The sequence below is a fragment of the Typopeltis vanoorti genome, chromosome 2, assembly GCF_054136105.1.
Source record: "Typopeltis vanoorti isolate ZY-2024b chromosome 2, IOZ_Tvanoo_1.0, whole genome shotgun sequence".
NCBI lineage: Eukaryota > Metazoa > Arthropoda > Arachnida > Uropygi > Thelyphonidae > Typopeltis > Typopeltis vanoorti.
In genome coordinates, this window is record NC_143550.1 from 30,108,590 (window position 1) to 30,131,228 (window position 22,639).

Sequence of the window (22,639 nt, forward strand, 5' to 3'; positions counted from 1 at the left end):
GTACAAGGTGCCTTAGACCATAGAAATGTAGGATCTGATAATGTTGGAGTCTTGGCAAGTAACAGACTGATTTGGAGGAAAATTGTTGATAGAAAGTTAGTAATGATGTAATTTTTGTCGTGTAGTACTATCATATCCTGTACACCCCTTGAGGGTACATGGCAGGAATTTGATGATGATGATGATGCCCAGAAAGATCTCACCGTCTTTTTTCTTTCAGTCACCCCTATTATGACAATTTGGTACTTATCTAATTCCTCAGCTAGCTCCATTTCTTTGCCATTCAGGCTTCTTATGTTGATAGTGCTGATCTTTAATTCTGGTGATGTTGAGTGTGTGTGCTTTCAAATTTGTTCCAGTAGCTGACTGTTCACTGTTCCCTGGTGAAAACAACGGGGGCCCTTGTTTAACCGGGCGACGCCACAGGCAGCATGAAATTTTGTCATGTTGTGCCATCGTTTCAAGAAGTAACACATTAATTCTTCAAGTGCAAAATGTAGGCCAATTTCTCTCTTTTACCAGAAAGGATCCATTCAACCAGATAGGAACTAAATAGAACAGATTAGGTACAATTTGTGCTGCTCTCTAGCCGGTACTAATGAAACAAGCATTGGGATTATGGGCAGTTTGATTGATCACTTGCAGTTCATATTACAACTTTTTTTTTTTTTTTTTTGAAAAAAGAAAATAAAAATAAATAATCAAATAACTGCATTCTGGAAATTAAGGAAATTATACTTCCATTAGTGAAATAATTATCGATGTTTCAAATTTTCTGTTAAGCCTTAATGAAACATCTGTTCTAGTAAAAGGTTATATAGGTTTGTTTGTTATAACATTCCAACAGTTATCAGGAGAAATTCAGAAAAGTAATATAACAGCCTTGAAAAAGAATCTCTTTTTCAAGAAAAATCTCTTTGCAAACTTAGAAATAAAGATAAAATTACTTTGAAAGACAACAATGAGAGTCAAGTTTATCATGAATACAACGGATTATAAAATGAAATTACTCTTTGATTCTTCAACCCATTCATAACTGGTAATTAATTTATGGAATTAACAACGCATATAAAGTATATTAATTAAAGATAACTTTAATGAATCACTTCTATATTTCAGCAATGTCACATTGCCATCTTCAGGAACATAAAGATATGGTATGTGCACTAAGGAACTAACAAAGCAAATGAGGAAGAAAGTAAGAAACTAATTTTGTTCCTAAAGTCCTAATGGTGCCCTCTTGCGGGCTAATTTGGTAGTTTTGGCAGTTGGGCTGAAGTTCTCATAATGAAAGTCTCCCAAATTTGGGGCAGTTTCATGCACCCAAATTTGTTGAGGTTAGGAACGTTTTTTAGAGCTGCTGAAGATTCTTTGAATAATCTTTTGTATTTAAACTTGCTGCGGTGGATTATTTTTGTTTTCTTCCAACGAATTTTATGGTGGGTATCTAAGGCATGGTCTGCCAGCCCAGAGCGGCTGTACTGGTGAAACCGGATGTAGTCTTGGTGTTCTGAAATCCTGATATTTGTTGTTCTACCTGTTTGGCCAAAGTAGGACAATTTGCAGCTGCAAGGGACCTGGTATACACCAGGTAGGTCTAGGGGAAGTGGTTGGTCTTTGGTAGAGGCAGAACAAACAGGCAGAACAACAAATATCAGAAATCCCTTATCCGCTCTATATACTATATATACTGCAATTTTATCATTATTAACACTGTAATAACAAAAAAAAATTGTTTTACAATTTTTAACATAATTTTCACACTTTTAGATAAGTTAATATTCGATGTTGAGGCACTTGGTTTAGGTAATCCTGCTTTGAAAAAAACTATCAATTTTTTTTTTTGGATCCAACTTTTGGATGAACTTTTGAATTCTGCCCTTTTTTTATAATTAACTCCCTAAAATTATGAAAATGTGTGTAATAAAACTTCCGTAGAAAGTCACGCCATGCGACAAAAGAACCAATTACAGTGCGATTGATGTGATCACGTCCTAATCATTCGCCAAACATGTTTTATGAGCAGTAACTCATTTATGTCGACTAAATTACTACAGTGTTTTCCCAACATATGATGGCCTATTCACCAAAATTTGTTAAAAATAACAGGAAATTAATAACAAAAAATAACCTGTTAATTTAATTATAAGCAAATCTTGGTTAAAAGCATTTTAAATAGAGGGTGTTAATTTTCGCATGTGATGTACGGACTGGAAATTTTGTCTGTTAAATTGAGGGTTTACTGTGTTAAGAACATGGAAGAAGACTACCCTAATTCTGATACGTAAAAAAAGTGAGTTAGAAGACTTAATGACCTACGACCCATCAGTCTTACTATCAGTGGTTACAAAAGTCTTGGCTCATAGGCTTTGTACGACTCTAGACCTAGCACAACAAAAAGAACAGGCAGGCTTTCAAAGTGTCTTTAGTACAATGGCCCATATTCAAGTTGTACAATAGATTATTGAATGGTGCAATGGTTACCATTATGTCTTAGTTTTATTGATTATGAGAAAGCCTTTGATTCAGTAAAAACTTGTGCAATACTTAAAGCATTACAAAACCAACAAGTGGAGGAGCCATACATCAGGACCATCAAATCAGCATACACCAATACCACAGCAGCAATTCATTTCAATGGAAACATCTCTACTGTGGAAATTCAGAGAGGTATAAGACAGGGTGACACATTATCTTCAAAATGATTCATAGCATGCCTAGAAGAAATATTCAAACTTCTTGATTGGGAAGGGAAAGGTCTGAAGATAAATGGAAGATATTTAGGCCATTTATGCTTTGCAGATGACATAGTTATTTGTACTTCAACTGTGCATGAATTACAGACTCGTATCCATGAACTCCAATTTGCTAGCAAAATAGCTGGCCTGAAGAAGACCAAAGTTATGTTCTATAACTTAGGACAACAGATATCAATGGAACAAAATATCATGGACGAAATTAAAATACACACGATGCTTGGGTGGAAAGCATTTGGAAAATTTCATTCGATATTCAAAAGCCAACATATATATGCCTTAAGAGAAAAGTTTTTAACCAATGTATTCTTCTTATATTGACAATATGGCTGTGAAACATGGACACTAAATGCAAAGGAAATTCAGAAATTAAGAACAACACAATTTAGTATGGAGTGCTTGGTATCACAAGACTGATACAAAGCAATATGTGGATAAGAATCAAACCAAGGTCTCTGACATCATGGGAAAAGTGAAACATCTGAAGTGACAATGGACTGGGGATATTGCTCGAGGACAAGATCAACAATGGATAAAAGAAGTACTGGATTGGATTCCACAAGAGGAAATGACCATGATGCCGACCTAAATCATGGTGGATTGATGATATCATCATATTTGCAGGAATGACATGGGAAAGGAGAGCCATGGACAGACAGTTTTGAAGTAATCTTGAAAAGGCCTTCATCCAGCAGGATTGACAATGGCTGATGATGATATAGTGGCGTCATGTGCCCATTTAGGTTAGATGTGCTGTCGGGTGGCTTATGCAACTCATAAGCTATGCTACAAAATTCACGTCAATTTGACCGTATGATCATTGTTATTGATTTATGAAAGTTTTAAGAGTGCATAGCACATTAGTGCTTATCTTAATTGGTCTTCTGCAATTGATTGTAGGATAACTTTGAATACTTTAATTTATCAATTAATATAATTTTAAATATGGAAAGCATCAAGTTCAAATGAACAATAGCTATGCTTCATACATGCCGTTTATGTGGGAAGCACAAAGGGTTTACGCTTAATGGTGAGATCGGATTATCATGCGAATACTAGAGTGAGATCATTTGAATTTTGATATGATTTTTAAATACACTATATAATATGCACAGAAATTGGAAAAAGTAATCACTTGGGAAATTATTATTTTTCCTGACTAAACCAAAGATAGGCTGAAATGACTTGTTTTACTTATTTATACCTCCAACTATAATTATGCAATCTGTGAAAGCTCTAGCAGAAAATGGAACATTCAGGAGATCATTAACATTGTTTCCCATTGTAAATATGGGCAAAAAAGTTATGAATTATTTATAGAAAATTACTTGTCTATGTTGGTGTCCTAAACACATCAGTTCACACTTCACTCATGTAAAACAGATGAAACTCAGAAAACATAAACAGCAACTCACTCATGCCGAATGATAATGTTCAATTGGATTGGATGACACAATAACCAATTACAGCCACTGATTTTTAGGTGCAGTTGTCTCAGCGTTCACCCTGCCTCACCTTCTGGACGTTTTAAAACCACTGGAATGCTAAGCATTTGACCATCTGTTCAAATGGCTCAAAGGTATTTGTGACAGCACACCTGGGATATTAACACGAATGTGATGCAACGTTTAAGTGTCCTCTTCGTGAAGCATTAGTATATTGTGTTTAAATTTAGGAATCACTTGAAGCCAGGAAACAATTAGTTGAGTCTTTAACAGAAATAAATGCAAAAATATAATATCGGTATCATTCCTATTCTGTGGATGTGCACCGCACAACAGGAATATTTGCCCCTGATATATATATATATATATATATATATAGTTGACCCGTGAAGAATGAGGGTTTGAACTGCACGGTTCCACTTATATGCTTTTTTTTTTTTTTTTTTTTTTTGAATAAATATATTGGAAAATTTTTTGGAGATTTGTGACAATTTAAGTGAACTCTGTAGCCTAGAAATATTGAAAAAAATGAAGAAAAAGTTAGGTATATCATGAATGCATAAAATATATGTAGACACTAGTCTATTTTATTATTTACTGCCATAAAGTATACACAAATCTATTATAAAAAGTTAAGATTTATCAAAACTTATGCACACAAATGTTTACAGACCGTATATGGCCATTTGCAGTCGAGAGAGAGATGTAAAGAAAAGTAAAGATGCAGTTAAATCATAACTGCATAAATTTAAATGTTATTTAAATTTATGCAGAAAAGTAAAGATGCAGTTAAACCATAACTGCATAAATTCAAATGTTATTTAGTTAAATGAATTAATTAGCATAAAATAAAAATTTTATAACGATTCATTAGTGTATAGGCTAAACTACCGCGAAGCAAGCTTATCAATTGCACTAGGCTACTGTAAAGCAATCATATTGCTGCTGCTTCATTATGAATGCATGAATTGTTATACCTGTAAATAAATATGAATTTCTTGTTTACATCATCTTTTCATTTTTGATGTCTATACATCAAACTGTAGATGTATAACATCTACAGTGTTTTGTATCATATAAGACAATATTGATGTAGGTACTGACAGACATACGATTCATCTTGTAAACAGACGACATAAACTTACGGTATCAATAAATATAGTACAGTGCTGTAAATGTATTTTCACTTCCTTATGATTTTCTTTTCTCTATCTTACTTTATTGTAAGAATATAGTATGTAATATATACATACCATACAAAATACATGTTAATCGACTGTTTATGTTATCGGTAAAACTTCTAGTCAACAGTGGGCTATTTAGTAGTTAAGTTTTGGGGGCATCAAAAGTTATACATGCATTTTTGAACAACACGAGAGGTGGGGGGGAGTGCCCCTAACATAAACATATTTTATGGCATTGTTCAAGGGTCAGCTGTGTGTATGTATATATATATATATATATATATTTTTTTTTTTATATTTATTTATTTATTTATTTTTTTTATTATATACAAGGAGGGCTGGAAAGTACTGATAAACACCTGGAACAAAAATTAATTTTGTCTTCTTATATATTGTCTTTTATATTTTGTCTTCTTATATTCTAAAAGAAAAAAAAAAACAATTATTACAATTTGATGAAACATGGGGTTAAAGGGTTTAAGATATGTTCTTGGGGTGCTTAAGGGTCAAAGCTGTATAACTGAGAGGAGACCTCCACATAGCCTTTAAAGGAATGCGGAGAACCAACCAGGGCTTCTGACCTAATGTCCAATCCTCACCTTCTCGTGGTGCACCCTGTTGGGTATCTACTTTGATACTGAACGAACGAGGATGGGCTGGCAATTTGGGATTTAGCCGACCAAATTGTATTCTTATTGGTTAAACCAAAATAAAAAATGATGGTACAACATGACAAAATTTCATGCCGGCTGGGGCGTCGCCCGGTTAAACAAGGCCCCCGTTGTTTTTGCCAGGGAACCAGGGCGAACAGCGAAAAGTCAGCTACTGGAACAAATCTGAAAACAAACCCCAACTCAACATCACCAGAGTTAAAGATCGGTACTATCAACGTAAGAAGCCTGAATGGCAAAGAAATGGAGCTAGCTGAGGAATTAGATAAGTACCAGATCGACATAATAGGGGTGACTGAAACAAAAAAGACCAAAACTGGTGAGATCTTTCTGAGCAATAAATACAAAATGTTATATTCAGGCAATAACAATCAAGGAAAAGAAGGAGTAGCCATAGTATTCAACACAAAATACGAGGCTAATCTTCTTGAATGGCAGTCAGTCTCAAGTAGAGTAATGTCGGCAAATATGAGAATGGGGAACTGGACAATGAGACTTATTTGTGCCTATGGTCCCACAGAAGGTTCTACTAAGGTAGAAGTGGAGGAATTTTTTGAGGCTTTAGAAAAAGCAACTGACACAATGAAAAAGGAAAAGTTGGTCCTTGTTGGGGATCTAAATAGTAGAGTAGGAAATGATTGTGAGACATACAAAAATATTTTGGGAAAATTTGGAGAAAAGAGCAAAGCTAATAATAATGGCAAATACTTGTTGGATTTCTGCTCAGGACATGGACTGGTTATTACTAACACCATGTTCCAACATAAAAATGTGCACAAATTCACATGGAGAGAAGAGGCTAGGAATAAGAAAAGTCTCATTGACTATGTTATTGTTGATAGTGATGTTTTCTCCCTGGTGCAGGACACCAGAGTGTACAGAGGATTTGAAATTGGAAGTGATCACTATTTAGTCTTGAGCAGGATAAAATTGAATTTCATATTGAAAAGAATAACATGTAAGAAAGTTTTAAAGTGAATAAGAGTTGAGCAGCTCTCAGATGTAAACTGTAGACTAAAATACAGAAATATTATTGAAAAGAAAATGAAAGAGTTTGAGAACAGGAATCAAACCTTGGAGATTCAGTGGCAAACTCTGAAGGAAACAGTGATTGATTCTGCCAGAGAGGCATGTGGTGAGGTTGTGTGCAAAGATAAAAAAAATCAGAACTCCCTGGTGGACACAGGAAGTTAAAGAGGCAGTGAAGGAAAAGAAGAAAGCATATCAAAAGTTCCTGGCAAATAAGTCAGCTTTTACTCTTACAGAATATAGAGACAAATGTAAGAAAGCTAAACAGTGTGTAAAACTAGCTAAACAAAAGTCACGGGAGGACTTTGGCAAGAATATAGAAAATAAATATCAAGAAGGTGGCAAAATATTCTGGAGGTTGTTGAAGAAGCTTAGGAATGGAGGAAAGAGTGCTGTAAAAGGAATTAGAGATGATAAAGGTGAAATGAAAACAGGAGAAAAAGATATCCTTGAAGTATGGAGTAATTACTTTGAAAAACTGCTGAATGAAACAAGCAGTGATGACAGCACAGTGATAAAAAACACTGACCAGGCATGCAGTCAGGAATACATATCCATACTTGAAGTAGAAAAAGCCATCAAAGGCTTGAAATGTGGAAAGGCAGCAGGAGTAGATGATATTCGACCAGAAATGCTGAAGTATGGTGGTATAAGAGTCTTACAGTGGCAGCACTGCATAGTTCAGAAAGCCTGGACAGAGGGACGAATTCCCGATGATTGGAGTAGAGCTCTCATAGTACCCATATATAAAAAGGGAAATAAAACTGAATGTGAGAATTACAGAGGTATTTCCCTACTGAGTGTTCCTGGCAAGATCTATGCAAGTATACTTGAGAAACGGTTGAGAAGAATTGTGGAAGAAAAGCTTGGTGAAGAACAAGCTGGATTCAGGCCAAATAGAGGCTGTCAGGATCAGATCTTCACTTTACGACAAATAGTCGAAAAAGCATGGGAATATAACAAAGATCTGTATTTAAGTTTTGTCGATTTGGAAAAGGCATGTGACAAGGTGCCAAGAGAGAAGCTATTCAATATGCTGCAGTTATATGGTGTCAATGGGGCATTATATCAAGCAATACTTAGTCTTTATTTGAGTTGTGAGTCAGCAGTTAGAATTGAAGGAAGTACAGGAAGATGGTTTAATGTTAAATCTGGTGTGAGACAAGGATGTACATTATCCCCTCTGTTATTCATTATCTATATGGATCACATTATGAAGGAATGTGGTATTAAACCTGATATCAAAATTGGAGATGTTAATGTCAGCTCTTTGCTTTATGCGGATGATGTTATACTTCTAAATAAATCCGCTACAAGTCTGCAAGATTCTCTGACTAAATTGAATAGCTGTTGTAATAGATATGGTATGAAGGTCAGCAATAAAAAGACAAAGACAATGAAAATAGGCAGAATCATTGAAAATGTCAACTGTGTTGTGAATGGAGAACCTGTGGAACAAGTAAAACATTTCAGCTACTTAGGGACAATTTTTACTGAAGATGGTAAACTAAATATAGAAATAGACAACAGAATCAGCAAAGCTGGTATCGTGGGAAGTCAATTGAATAAATTCATATGGAATAAGAAAGAAATTAGTCGGAACACTAAATTAGCTGTATACAAGACTGTGTTCAAACCAATTTTAACTTATGGATCTGAGAGCTGGGTCAGAAGTAAAACACTTGACCAAAGACTAGAGACCGCAGATATGAGAGTCCTGAGAAAGATTAGAGGCGTGAACAGATGGCATCAATGGCAATATCATATTAAAAATGAGGTTATTAGGAAAGAACTTGACATTGTCAGCATCCAGGAATGCGTTAGCAGAGCTAATCTCAGATGGTATGGTCACTTAAATAGAATGGGAGAGGAAAGATTAGCAAAACAAGTGTTCTCTGCCAGGTTGGCAGGAAAACGACCCAGAGGAAGACCAAGATATAGGTGGATTGATACGGTACAAAGTGCCTTAGACGATAGAAATATAAGATCTGATAATGTTGGAGTCTCGACAAGTAACAGACTGATTTGGAGGAAAATTGTAGATAGGAAGTTAGTAATAATGTAATTTTTTCATGTAGTACTGTCATATCCTGTACACCCCTTGAGGGTACATGGCAGGAATTTGATGATGATGATGAGATATGTTCTTTCTTGTGGTTACATCAGTTGCTTTATTATGATTTTTGTTCTAGGTGTTTATCAGAACTTGGTATATTTATTTATTGTAATACTGATATTTGAGCTGATTTTTCTTTTCTTTTATATAAATTCTTTTTAATTTTATTCTTTTGTGTGTCACCAAAAAAAAAAAAAATAGTTGTAATAGTGAAATAATAAAAATCTTTAGTTCTCTGTTGGTGGGCTAATGATTTTTCTTATCACTAAATATTGTACAGGTATCTCCATGGAGTCAGAAAACTCATCATGGAGACCCATTTTTCACGCACTAGCCATTATTTACACAATGCCTCTCATACCTTGCCTTAAACTCATTCACTGATGAACCACAACTGCCTTCCATCTCCAAGCAAAAAATCTAGTCCTGACACTCTTGCTAACCCACTCTTACACAATTTTCATGGGAGACCTCTCATTCTTTCCCTGCCATGTACTGAAAGAAAAAAGTCTTCAGTATCAATGCTATAAAACTACTTGAATAGCTAATATATGCTTCTATCATGTTTTCTCTTTTTCACCTATCTATTAGTTTTTTTATTTTTTTTTAAACTAAAGACCAGTTTGTTCTCATAAGGAGCATTCCGTAGACCTGTTATAATCTTTGTTACTCACCTCTGGATCTACTGCACCACTTCCTCATCTTCTGGTGACCAGATCTGTGCGCATTAACTTGCACGTGGTATTATTCAAACATTATAAAAGGTAAACAATACCCTGCTGGTTAGTTTGTTCTTCGACAATCTTGTAATCTGATGTGCTGTTTTGGCTGCCTTTTTTTGTGATATGCCATCTAAACTTTAACTCCCTGTCTACAATCAGCTCCAGGTTCCTGTCCTCATCAGTTTCTTGCTTTTCAGGTCCTTTAATATAGTACACAGTATGTGATCTCTTCTTCCCAAAATGTGTTACCTTACACTTAGCCACATTAAATTGGCAGCCATTTACTTTTGTCTTGTACTGTCAGTATGGCAGTGTGTCTATTTGTCATCCTACAAGCTCTATACATCATTTAATATCGCTCTCCCCAGTTTTGCACCATGAGCAAACAACTGAGCATTTTATTTCAAATCATTTCCTGTATTATTGATGTTTGAATTAAGCAGAGGACCAAGTACTGAACCATGTAGTACACCACTAGTGTACCACATGGCTTTCTGGAGACAGCTCCTTCATACGCTATGTAATATGTAACAGAGTTCTATGTGGATTCCTGTCAAATACCTTTGCAAAGTTTAGCAGTATCACAAGTAGCCATTTCCTTTATCCAACTCTATTGTCACTATATTATAAAAAAGTAAGCAAATTACTAAGGCAAGACCTACCCTTCACAAAACCATATTTTCCTTTATGCTGTCTCATATTCCTATCCACTAAGTCCTGAATTCTGTCTTTTACCATCTCCAATACTTTAACTACTACTCCTGAGATACTGATTGGCCTATCATTTGCTACTTCTCTCTTAGAGCCTTGTTTATGCAGTGTGACTATTTTGTCTTCTTTTCACTCTATTGGCATTTTCCCAATACTAAGGCTTAAATTAAACAGCCTTGTCAGAGGAGCTGATAATTCCTTTGCAAATTCTTGTAAATCATGGGTCAATATGCCATCTATTCCCATGGTTATGTTTACATTAAGGTTCTGCAATATCCTAAGCACCTCAAATTCTTCAACTTTTGTTCTCTCATAAGTTAGTGTCACATCTGGCAGATGGTACACCCTTGCAAAATGATCGCTCAGTAACTCCACTGTTTGGTTTGTTTCTGTTATCTCCCTACCATCGCACTTTTTTAAAGTCATTCTTCCTTTTAATTGACACATAGTGAAAGAATGCCTTAGGATTTCTTTTGTAATTATCAGGCAGCTTTCTCTCACAATTAGTTTTGGCCTTCCTTACCATACAAGTTTCCCTTCTTTTGTGCCTTATACTGCTGATCACCTTTTTCTTTATATTGGTTGAAGAGTTGTTGCATAACCAGCATAAGAATTTCTCAATAGGGACAGATGGAATGTTCAGCAGAATTGGCTAGGCCTTTAACATGTTTGTATAACTTGAGTCTCAGCTCTGGAATGATACCACAGGAATGGAAGAAATGTATGATGGCAAAAAAAATTGATTTGTCTAACTACTTACTTATTAGTATCTCTGGTGTGGTAGTGAAGATTTTAGAGAAGTTAAGGACTCGCATACAGAAATGGATGGACAAAGAATCTACTCTGCAAGCAGCAGCATCGGTTTACTAAAGGAAGGTCATGTTTTAGCAATTTGCTCATATTTTATAACAATGTCATGAGATAAAGGGAATGGATACACTATCATAATGTTAGATTTTGCTAAGGCATTTGACAGGATTCCACACAAAAGGTTGTTGCATAAACTGGAGAATATGGAATTGGAATATAAACTCTTGACTTGGATCGATGGATGATTGACAGAGATATCAGAAAGTTGTGTATGGTGGTTGCCAGATTTAAGGTGGTCAGTGGTGTACTTCAGGGTTCAGTCCTTGGCCATTGTTGTTCAATCTATATGTTAATGACATTAGAAGGGATATAGCAGGAGATGTGCAATTGTTTGCCAATGATGCAAAGATAGGCAGGGCAATCAGGGATGCTGCTGATATCCAGCACTTACAAAATTATTTTAATAGGTGGAAATTTAGGCAAACGAAAATGGCAGTCAGTTTAATGTTAGTAAGTGAAAAGTGAAAGGTTATGCACTTTGGTATGATTAGATTTCTAGCAGCATATTATATTAGTGGGGTTATGCTATAAGAAACTGAGGAGGCAAAGGATCTTGGCATGTTGGTGGATAGGAATTTGAAGTTCCAAGGTCACATAGCAAAAGTTGCAAATACAACTCAGAGGATAATTGCGATGTCGAAGCAAACCTTGACACGTAAGATTAAGGAAATCATTTTGCCTCTTTATAAGGCTTTGATAAGACCACACCTGGATTATTGTGCGCAGATTTGGTCTCCCGGATTCCAAGGGGATAAAGAAGCTGTGATGAGGGTGCAAAGAAGAGTTACAAAGATTATATCTGGATTATGGGATTTAGATTATGAGGACAGATTGCAAGCATGTGGATTACAGGCTCTGGTTAATAGGAGAAAGAGGGGGTGATATGATAGAGGGCTATAAACTTTTGAATGGATGTTATAGGATATTGTCTGATGAAATTTTTCTTTATATGGATGATAGGGAAAGAACATGGAATCATCCATGGAAATTAAAGTAAGAGCTAGATTTTTCTCTCACAGAGTAGTGAGTGAGTGGAATAGTTTGCCTTTATGGGTGGTGATTGCATCTGGCAAGAATGAATTTAAGGGAAGGTATGGCAGCTAGTTTTGATGATTTATAGCCTCCCTTGATGAATCCTTAACTCCCCTGGAGATCTTAGATAATAATAATAATAATATTCCATCCACATCTTTTTCTTTTTCTGCAACTTCTGTTTAATGAAGCTGTTCATCAGTCTAACTCCTACCTGATTTATCCTTCCGACTCTTAGTATACGGTCTGATACTGCTTTCTTCGAACTTCCTACGAACCACCAACTCCCCTCCAAATTCTTATGCCATGACACTGCTGAAGTAGTGTTTTGAGTCATCATAGAAAGTGACTCATAAAGGAACAGCTGGGTTTGTTTGGAGATCTAAACTGCAGGGTTAGAAGTGAATACCATATATATAGAAATGTTCTGAAAATTTGAAGAAAGGAACAGAACTAATACTAATAGTAAGTGCCTGCTGGATTTCTATGCTGCACATGGGCTGGTCATTATTAAACACAATGTTTTAATATAAAGATGTGCACAGGTACATATGGAGAGAAGACACAAATAAAATCCCTTTGACTACTGCAATTGTTGAGACCAATATCTTCACACTGGCTAAGGACACTAGTATACAGGGGATTTGAAATAGGAAGTATGCCATAAAAAATATGTACAAATGTTTTAAAAAAAATCAGTCAAGTGGCATTTAGAAATGAACTATGGACTTGAGTATATAAGTTTTATTTAAGAAAATCATTGATTCAGCCAAGGAGGCATGTGGTAAATATGATTTCAATGATAGAAAAATGTAAATTGTGGTAGGCTCAAAAAGTTAAAGGCAGTCGTGTAAAAGAAGAAAGCATACTAGAAGGTATCTAGAAGTAAGCCAGCAGATGAGAGAATATAGAGCAATGTAAGAAAGCTATGCGTAAAAAGTGTCTAAGTAAAATCATGTGAAGTTTTTGATAAGAATATATAGATAAATATTGCAAAGGTGTAAAATATTTTGGAGGCCATTGAAGAAAGTTTAGAAATGGAAGAAATCATTATCAGAAAAGGAATTGGTCATGACGAAGGTGGTGAAGATTTTTCTTTATCACCTTCTAGACAAACATTTTCTGGATATCTGAAATAATTACTTTAAAAGATTGTTAAATTCAAATATAGAACAGTGGTGGTTTGGAATTATGGTCAAAGCAATTAAGGCAGAGGTTGGTGTGTTATGTCTTAATTTTGTGTGTGTGTATACCAGAACAGTGGTAGAAAATATTCAAGATGGGTGCTGCCAAGAAGGTGTATGTATTATTATTTCAGGTGGAAGGGAGCAACAATAATTTGAAATGTGGAAAGGATTAGATATTATTAGAAATACTCAACTCTGGAGGGTACTGTATAAGTTTTACAGTGGTATACTGCATAATTCAGAAGATGGAATTCTGGATGACTGGAGGAGTAGAGTTTGCTGAGTACCGGGGTTGTATATTCAGGGTGTGCGAGGTACACCCACGGAATAACATCACCGCTATTATATTTTTGCATTTATTCCTGTTAAAGACTCCCGTAATTGTTTCCTAGCTTCCTGTGTTAAAAATAAACACAATATACTAATACTTCATGTGTAAACATTGTACCACTTTTGCATTAATAGCCAAGGTGTGTTGTCACAATTACAGACACCTAGGACTCCTTTCAACAGACATACAGATTGTGCAGTGGGTCAAATTTTTAACATTGCAGTAGTTTTAAACCATCCAGAAGGTGATGCAGGGTGTGTGTGGAGACAATAGCACCCAGAAATCATTGGCTGTGATTGATTATTGTCAACCAATCCAGAATGTTGTCCTTTGTCATGAGTTGATGTTTTGTCCTAAACATGTTAGTTCATGTATGCAAAACAAATGAGATTCAGAAAACATGAACTAACATGTTTAGGACACTGATGTAAACAAGTAATTTTCTATAAATAATTTATAACTTTTTTCCCCATATTTACAATGTGAAACAATATTGATGATATCCTGAAGATCCCGTTTTTTGCCAGAGCTTTCACGGATTGTATAACTGATTATAGTTGAAGGAGGTTGGAACTTGTGTATAAATAAGTAAAACAAGTTATTTCAGTCTTTCTTTGGTTTAGTCTGGAAAAATAATTTCTCAAGTGATTATTTTTTATGATTTCTGTGTGTATTATATTGGCTGTGTTAAAAATTGTATCAAAATTCAAATTATCCATGTCTCACTCTAGTATTTGCCAATGATAACCTAATCTCACCATGAAGCATAGCCATTGTTTGTTTGACCTTTATGCTTTCCATGTTTAAAATTATATTAATTGATAAATTAAAGTATTCAAAGTTATCCTACAATCAATTAAGATGAGTGCTGATGCACTATGCACTTCATACTTTCATACATCAGTAAAAGTGCAATCATACAGTCAAATTGGCATGAATTTTATAGTGCAGGTTGCATAAGCCACATAACAGCACACCCAATTTAAATGGGCACACAATGCCACTGCTGAGTACCTTTCAATAAAAAGGGAAAAAGTATAAGCATAATTATGCGATTTCATCATCTCCCTGTACCTTTTTTCACGGTTTGAATGTAGGCTACAAATTGCTCTGTATAATGTTCCATTTATCCCATGTAACTAATGGTTTGAAGCTTTTCTCTTGGCACCACCTTATATACTTTTTCTAGATTGAAAAAACTTAAATATAGATCCTCGATATATTTCCATTTCTAGCCTCAAAGAGGCTAAGAAAGGAGAATATAAAACTTAGATCAAAGAGGAGCTGTCAAGATTAGCTAGTTTCAGAATCATGAGAAATTAGTAAAAACACTAAATTAGCAGTATGCAGCATTCAAACTAGTTTTAACTTGTGGATAAGTTAAAATGAGTTAGGTTAGAAATAAGACCTTTGATCAAAGACTAGAGACCACAGATATGAGAGTTAAGAAAAATTAGGGAGTAAACAGATGGCATAAGCATTAAAAGAATGCAGTAACTTGATATTTTTTAACATTCTAGAGTTCGTGTGAATAGAACTTATTTAGGGTGGTACTGTCACTTAATGGAATATGAATGGTAAAGTGCCTTAAAAGTCTGAAATATAAGATCTGATAGTGATTGTAAATTTATGTAAGTACTGTCATAGTATCATATACAGGAAAACCATCATCAGGAATTTGATGATAGTTTTCAAGTCATGTGATGCTAGGCTTAGGAACACAGATGCTTCATTAGCACATCACCTTCAGGTAAAATCATTAATTGTATTTTCTCATGACTAACATTTAGTTTTACCTAAAGAGAATGTATGGAAGCATTTGTACCTCCATAGATTTCAAAGTTGAGGGAAATGAAGTTACTGCTGCTGCAACAGTTTATATATAAGCCTGATGTGCTTTGGATCTGGCTGTAGGAGACTACAATAACTCATGTAGATGTTTTTAATGATATGCATTTACAAATGTCTGAAAAAGTAGAGGGATGGGGGGAATTTAGTATGCAATTGTGAACCATTAAGATGACTTGACATCCCAAAGTCAGCACACATACACAGTGTCCCCATTAAGTAATGAGATTGATTTTTTACACAGCACAGCCTTTGAATAAAAGTAACAAACATGTTTATACATATTTATTAATTTAGGGACACAAAACACGTGTTGAAAAGATTATTTTACTGATTAATAATAAAATAATAACTTGATCTTATGACCCCTGTATTGAGGTCATCATCAGAAGGATACATGTATATAAGAACCAAGCTACATGCTGTTGCACTCTATACAGGTAAATTACATCTACGTTGTTAACTAATCTTTTTTCTTAGCCTGCCCTCTAGTGATTAAAAAAAACAACAACAATAAAAACTACAATAAACTCTGCTAAAGTCCTCACGTACTAGGATTCTTCTGGAATTATACAGTTCATATTGTTATATTATGATTATCTTCTGGATTTGTACAGTACAGGTTGCTATTGAATGTTCAGGGGAAAAAAAAAAAAAAAACACTTCACCAAGTCATCTTGTATTGAGATTTTTCTTTGTGGTTGCTATGAAGGTTGCAGATGGGTCCTCCACATTCTTGGAATGGTTAGACCATCATTTTTATTCAGATTCGGATCATGTTTCAGCATTTCACATGCTTCCTTGAATTTCCGCTCGAACCAGGTTTTGGTGCGGTGTAGGGACTTCGTACCTTTCCAATTGATTCTGTGGTATGTTTGGAGTGCGTGGTCATAAAGGCCAGTTTTTCCAAAATAGAGGTATATTATGTGTCATTTGTGTTCATCCTTCCTGATTGGGAAGTTTCACCCTGTTTCCCCTATGTATGGTATGTTACATGTGCAATGTATTTTGTAAACCCCTGGGTGGGCTAGGTGTGGCAGAGGATCCTTGGAAGAACTGAGTAGGTGTCTTAATTTTGTCAGGGGTTTAAAGGTGGTTTTGATGTTGTATTTGTGTAGTGTTCTGTCTATTTTTTCTGAAATGCCTCTAACATATGGTATAGCAATAGCATTCTTGAAATCTTTTCTGTTGTTAGTGGTATGTTTGTGGAGGATCTTGTGAATAGTTTTTATACTGTATCCATTTTTTATATAACAAATAGGTAGAGCTCTGTGTTTGAGGGTGCTTATGACCCCTAGTTTTTGTGTTGGGTGGTGATAAAAGGTTTTTTGTATGTATGGATGAAATTAGATGGAAACTGCCTGTTTACTAAATGCAACCAAAAAATTAAGCAGCAACCTAAACAAAGCAGAAAAACTGACCCTCAAATCCCTAAAAAAATAACCGTGACATTATTTTCACAAAAGCAGATAAAGGGAATGCCACTGTTGTTTTAAATCAGACAACCTACATAGAAAAAATGAACGATTTGGTATCGGACCACAACACCTACCAAATGGTAAATTACAACCCCACGCAACGCAACAAAAAGAAAACTACTGAACTACTTAAATCAGTTAACACGTGGCCGGAAGAAACAATTAAAAAATTAATACCGCAGTATGCCTGCGCGTCCAGAATTTATGGCCTGTCAAAAGGACACAAAACAGACACACCATTACGTCCAATTGTGGAAGTAATCGACAGCCCGAATTACCACTTAGCCAAAAAATTAGCGGCCACACTCAAGGAATTGGTTGGTCGTTCTCCTTCCTACATAAAAAATACACAACATTTCATAAACAAAATTAAAAACATTACACTCAACAACCAAGATCTATTAGTCAGCTTTGACATAACTTCCTTTTTCACCAATGTCCCAATCAGTGATACTATCTTACTCTTACAGAACATATTTCCACACGACATCACAGCCCTCTTTGCCCACGTACTCCGCTCCGGATATTTCGTGTGGCAAAACAATTTTTACCTTCAAAAAGAGGGTACAGTCATGGGCTCGCCCCCCAATAGTGAACTTTTATATGGAAGACTTTGAGCAACGAGCTCTAAAGTCAGCATGCCTAAAGCCCAAAATTTGGCTCAGATACGTCAACGATATTTTCGCCATTTGGCCCCATGGCCGCGAAACACTAAATACATTCCTTAGCCTCCTGAACAAACAACACAAACGCATCCAATTCACCATTGAAATAGAAAAAAACAACTCTCTTCTGTTCCTAGACACACTTGTCACACGTCTTCCTTCAGGCTGTCTCTCCTTCTCAGTTTACCGCAAACCTACACACACAAGCCAGTACATGCACAAAACTTCTTATCACCACCCAACACAAAAAACTAGGGGTCATAAGCACCCTCAAACACAGAGCTCTACCTATTTGTTCAAATGAACAAGCTCTTTACCATGAATATGAGACCATCAAACATACCTTTATAAAAAATGGATACAGTATAAAAACCATTTACAAGATCCTCCACAAAGATACCACTAATAACAAAAAAGATTTCAGGAATGCTATTGCTATATCATATGTTAGAGGCATTTCAGAAAAAATAGAACACTACACAAATGCAACATCAAAACCACCTTTAAACCCCCGACAAAATTAAGACACCTACTCAGTTCTTCCAAGGATCCTCTGCCACACCTAGTCCACCCAGGGGTTAACAAAATACATTGCACATGTAACATACCATACATAGGGGAAACAGGGTGAACCATCCCAATTAGGAAAAACGAACACAAATGACACAATATACCTCTATTTTGGAAAAACCGACCTTTCTGACCACGCACTCCAAACATACCATAGAATTGATTGGAAAGGTACCAAATTCCTACACTGCACCAAAACCTGGTTCGAGCGGAAATTCAAGGAAGCATGTGAAATGCTCAAACATAATTTGAATAAAAATGATGGTCTAACCATTCCAAGAATGTGGAGGACACATCTGCAACCTTCATAGCAACCACAAAGAAAAATCTCAATACAAGAAGACTAAGTATTTTTTTTTTTTTTTTACTGACCATTCAATAGCAACCTATACTGTACAAATCCAGAAGATAATCGTAATTCGTAATATAACAATATAAACTGTATAATTCCAGAAGAAACCTAGTACGCGAGGACTTTAGCAGAGTTTATTGTAGTTCACTAGAGGGCATGCTAAGAAAAAAGATTAGTTAACAACGTAGATGTAATTTACCTGTATAGAGTGCAACAGCATGTAGCTTGGTTCTTATATACATGTATCCTTCTGATGATGACCTCAATACAGGGGTCATAAGATCAAGTTATTATTTTATTTTTAATCAGTAAAATAATATTTTCGACACGTGTGTTTTGTATCCCTAAATTCATAAATATGAATGCTAATCACCGTGTAACCTTAAAAGAAAGAAACATGTTTATAGTTTTGACTGCTAGAGTATGTTGTAATCACAGGTACAACTTTCAAGTTGGGTGAATCAGCAGTTTTCATGTGGCATCCATTGAAGCAAGAATGTGTGAGTGGAGCATGTCAGAAGTTGTGTCATGGAGCAAAGAGCTGTAATAAAATTTTACTGTAAAGTAGGAAAAACTGCTACAGAAGTGTACCAAGATCTAAAAAGTTTATGACCTGTGCATGGATCACATAGTGATCCATGCACAGGTGTTCTGCTGGTTTTCAGCAGAGCACCTGTTCATCCTCCAGGTAAGGGAATCCCTGGAGGATAAACCACGCTTTGTATGGCCAGTTTTTGCATGGACAAATGAAAATGTGGTGAAAGCTAGGGCAATTGTTGTCCTTGACAGGTGAATAACCACTGTTATTCACCTGTCATGGACAACAATTGTCTTTTACTTACCAAACCAAGCTGTACAGTCTATTCGCTGTACAGCCTATTCGCTGTACAGCTTGGTTTGGTAAGTAAACGACCAGATTAATCTTAGAAAGAGATTTGCACAAGAGGAAGATTTGTTGCTCAAGGTTTGTGTTGCACATGTTGACACACAAACATCGAGAGCCCTGGGTTGCATGCTGTCAAAATTTCATCCATGCAGTTGATCAAGATGATGCGTGGCAAAGAATTGTCACAAGGATGAAAGTTGGTGTTTTAGTTTGATCCAGAAATGAAACGCCAGCACATGGAATGGCATGGAACATCTTTGCCCTGGCAGAATAAAGTCAGGTTGCGAAAATCATGTGTCAAGACAATGGTCATTTTTTTTTTTTTTTTTTTCGATGCTGCTGGAATTATTCACTGCGAATTTGTTCCTGAGGGCACCACAGTGAATGGTCAGTGTTATTTAGGAGTAATGCAATATCTGTAGGCCCACATACATGTCAGGAAAGACCTGTTCCACAACAACAGTTGGTTTCTGTTGCATGACAACTTGCCCATACGCACACACACAGTGCGCTGCCTGTGAAGCAATTTCTAGCTTCAATCTGTGTGATCGAATCCCCCCCCCCCCCCCATTCACCAGATTTGGCTCCCACATTCTCTTCCCAAAGATGAAGTATAACTTGAAAGGGGGAGTGCTTCAGCAACATTGAGGACATACAACTCAGTGTAACCCAGACACTTTCAGGGCTTCCAACGTATCTTCGAATACATGTATGACAGATGTAAGCGTTGTGCAGTGTTGGAGGGAGATTATTTTGAATCTTAGTAATTGACAGTTCCAAATATAGTTCCTTGTTTTGATATAATAATTGTTGTCTCATTACTTAACTGACAAACTGTGTAATTTATGATATTGTTGGTTAAATAAAAATTACTTAACCACGACAGACTTTACTACATGAAAGAATACACATTTTTTTAAAAACTTCCTCTCTCTCTTGAAATTACATTGAGATTTGATAACTTGGTTGAATTTCTGAAGTATTAAGTGCTTACATTCTCATACTGTTTTGATTTATGTGTAAGTATATATATATATATGTATATCATATTCTTGATATAAAATTGACAAATAGCTTTTCTTTGCCTTCACATTCTATTATATTCTTGTTTAACTTCCTCTATTATCTTATATCATTACCTTGATTATTATTTTTTTTTTTCTCTCTTCTCTCTTGCAATAGTTCCTCTTCTGAATTTAGGGATTATCCGGATTGTAACGATACTTACTGCACCAATTGCTGTTGCAAAGTCACTGATTAGCTTATTACAAATGATAACAGCTTGTCAGAATTTGGGCATCATTGATGTTGCTGATCGAAATCAAGAAATAGCAAAGAAAGAATAAAAATAATAGCATTTCTTTCCTCTTCCTTTTGTAAAGATTACTTATGTGAACTTTTATCTGGCAGGTTTTGTATATATGGTTTTCACGACTGTTTATTTTATACGGTTTTTCTAGTTTTTGTATATTAATATTAATTAGTAATTTAAATTGAACATTGGTATATTTTTTTATTTTATTATAATGCTGTTCCTTGTTTTTCAATAGAAAAAGATGTACTGTGATGATTTTCAGTCATACTTCAAGTGTCAGGGATTCTTATTTTGTCAGTTAAAAAAAAGTTTATTTTTTTCTGCATTTTGTTGCAATCTTGGAATAATTTAAAATAGTAAAGAGTTTTAATCCAGCTTTACTCTATAGTTATTGATATCATAAATGTTGATATTCTTTAAACAAAAAAAGTTAATGTTATGCCATATTTTATTTTTGTGAAGTCAGTTTATATTTGTTGTTGTAGTCTGTACAATGAAGGTCTTAATAGTATGCAGTTGTAATGTTTTAGAAATTTCTCCAGCTTTGAACTTTGGTACTTTTGTTCCTGGCATACACATATAGCTGCCATTTAAGTTTTTTTTTTTTTTAAATCACATTTTGTTAATTACAAGATTTTCTTCCTTTTTTTTCCCTGACTTATACAAGATCACAGCTTTTTTTTCTAATCTGCAAGTTTGTAAACTTTAAGTGCAGATTACATCCACTTCTCTCTCTCATCAGAAACTGACTTAGTTATAGCATCAAGTAAATTTTATGTAAGTTCTCCAGAGCACATGATTTCTGCAACTTCATTATTCCCTTTTTCTATTACAGAAATAACAAATGTAATAAGAATCCTTTTTTAGAAATCTAAAACCACAGCTTAACAATGTCATATAAGTTGTTTATTACCCTGAAATGGAAAGATTAAGCTGATGAGTTATTTTATTTGCCTTTTTTAGGGAGGATCATAATGGGAAAACTTGAAACAGGACATCTAACTTACTATCCCTTTGCCTAAAACAAAACAACCTAGTTTTTTTTTTTTTTGCTAGTACTTCTAGTATTCAGCTTATTATATCCCACATGGATGTTCAAGAGACACTAAAATTACTACAAGGAATATTTAATGTCTTTGAGTGTTTATTATTCATATCATAGTCCAACTAAAGTTTGAATTCTATTGGAACTTTCTTTTTTGGTTTGTTTTCAAGTTACTGAATTAGCTTTAGTATACAAAGAGTTATTATTCTTGATTTGGTTTTTATTCCTTGTTAAACTTGTGTAGCTAATGCCTTGTCAAATGAACATATAGATCATAATTCCCAAATTACTTTGGTTTAGCCAAAATTTTTCTAAGTTTGTAGGCTAGAAATATATCGAATCTGTGCCCAGCATACTGATGTGTAACAAAGTATCATGTGATTTTCTGATAATTACCCACAACAGAACAGTTCTAGATATTTACAT

The 22,639-nt window shown here is 35.1% G+C and overlaps 1 protein-coding gene across 1 annotated transcript in view; it reads left to right on the plus strand.

The window, feature by feature from the left end:
* LOC150108903 (CDP-diacylglycerol--inositol 3-phosphatidyltransferase-like) overlaps positions 1-21,199 on the plus strand; it is a 144,610-nt gene extending 123,411 nt beyond the window's left edge. Inside the window, exon 6 of the mRNA XM_090404204.1 lies at positions 21,036-21,199. Coding sequence (XP_090260330.1) covers positions 21,036-21,199 — 164 coding nt within the window. The remainder of the gene's footprint in view (positions 1-21,035) is intronic.
* Positions 21,200-22,639: the final 1,440 nt, after the last annotated feature.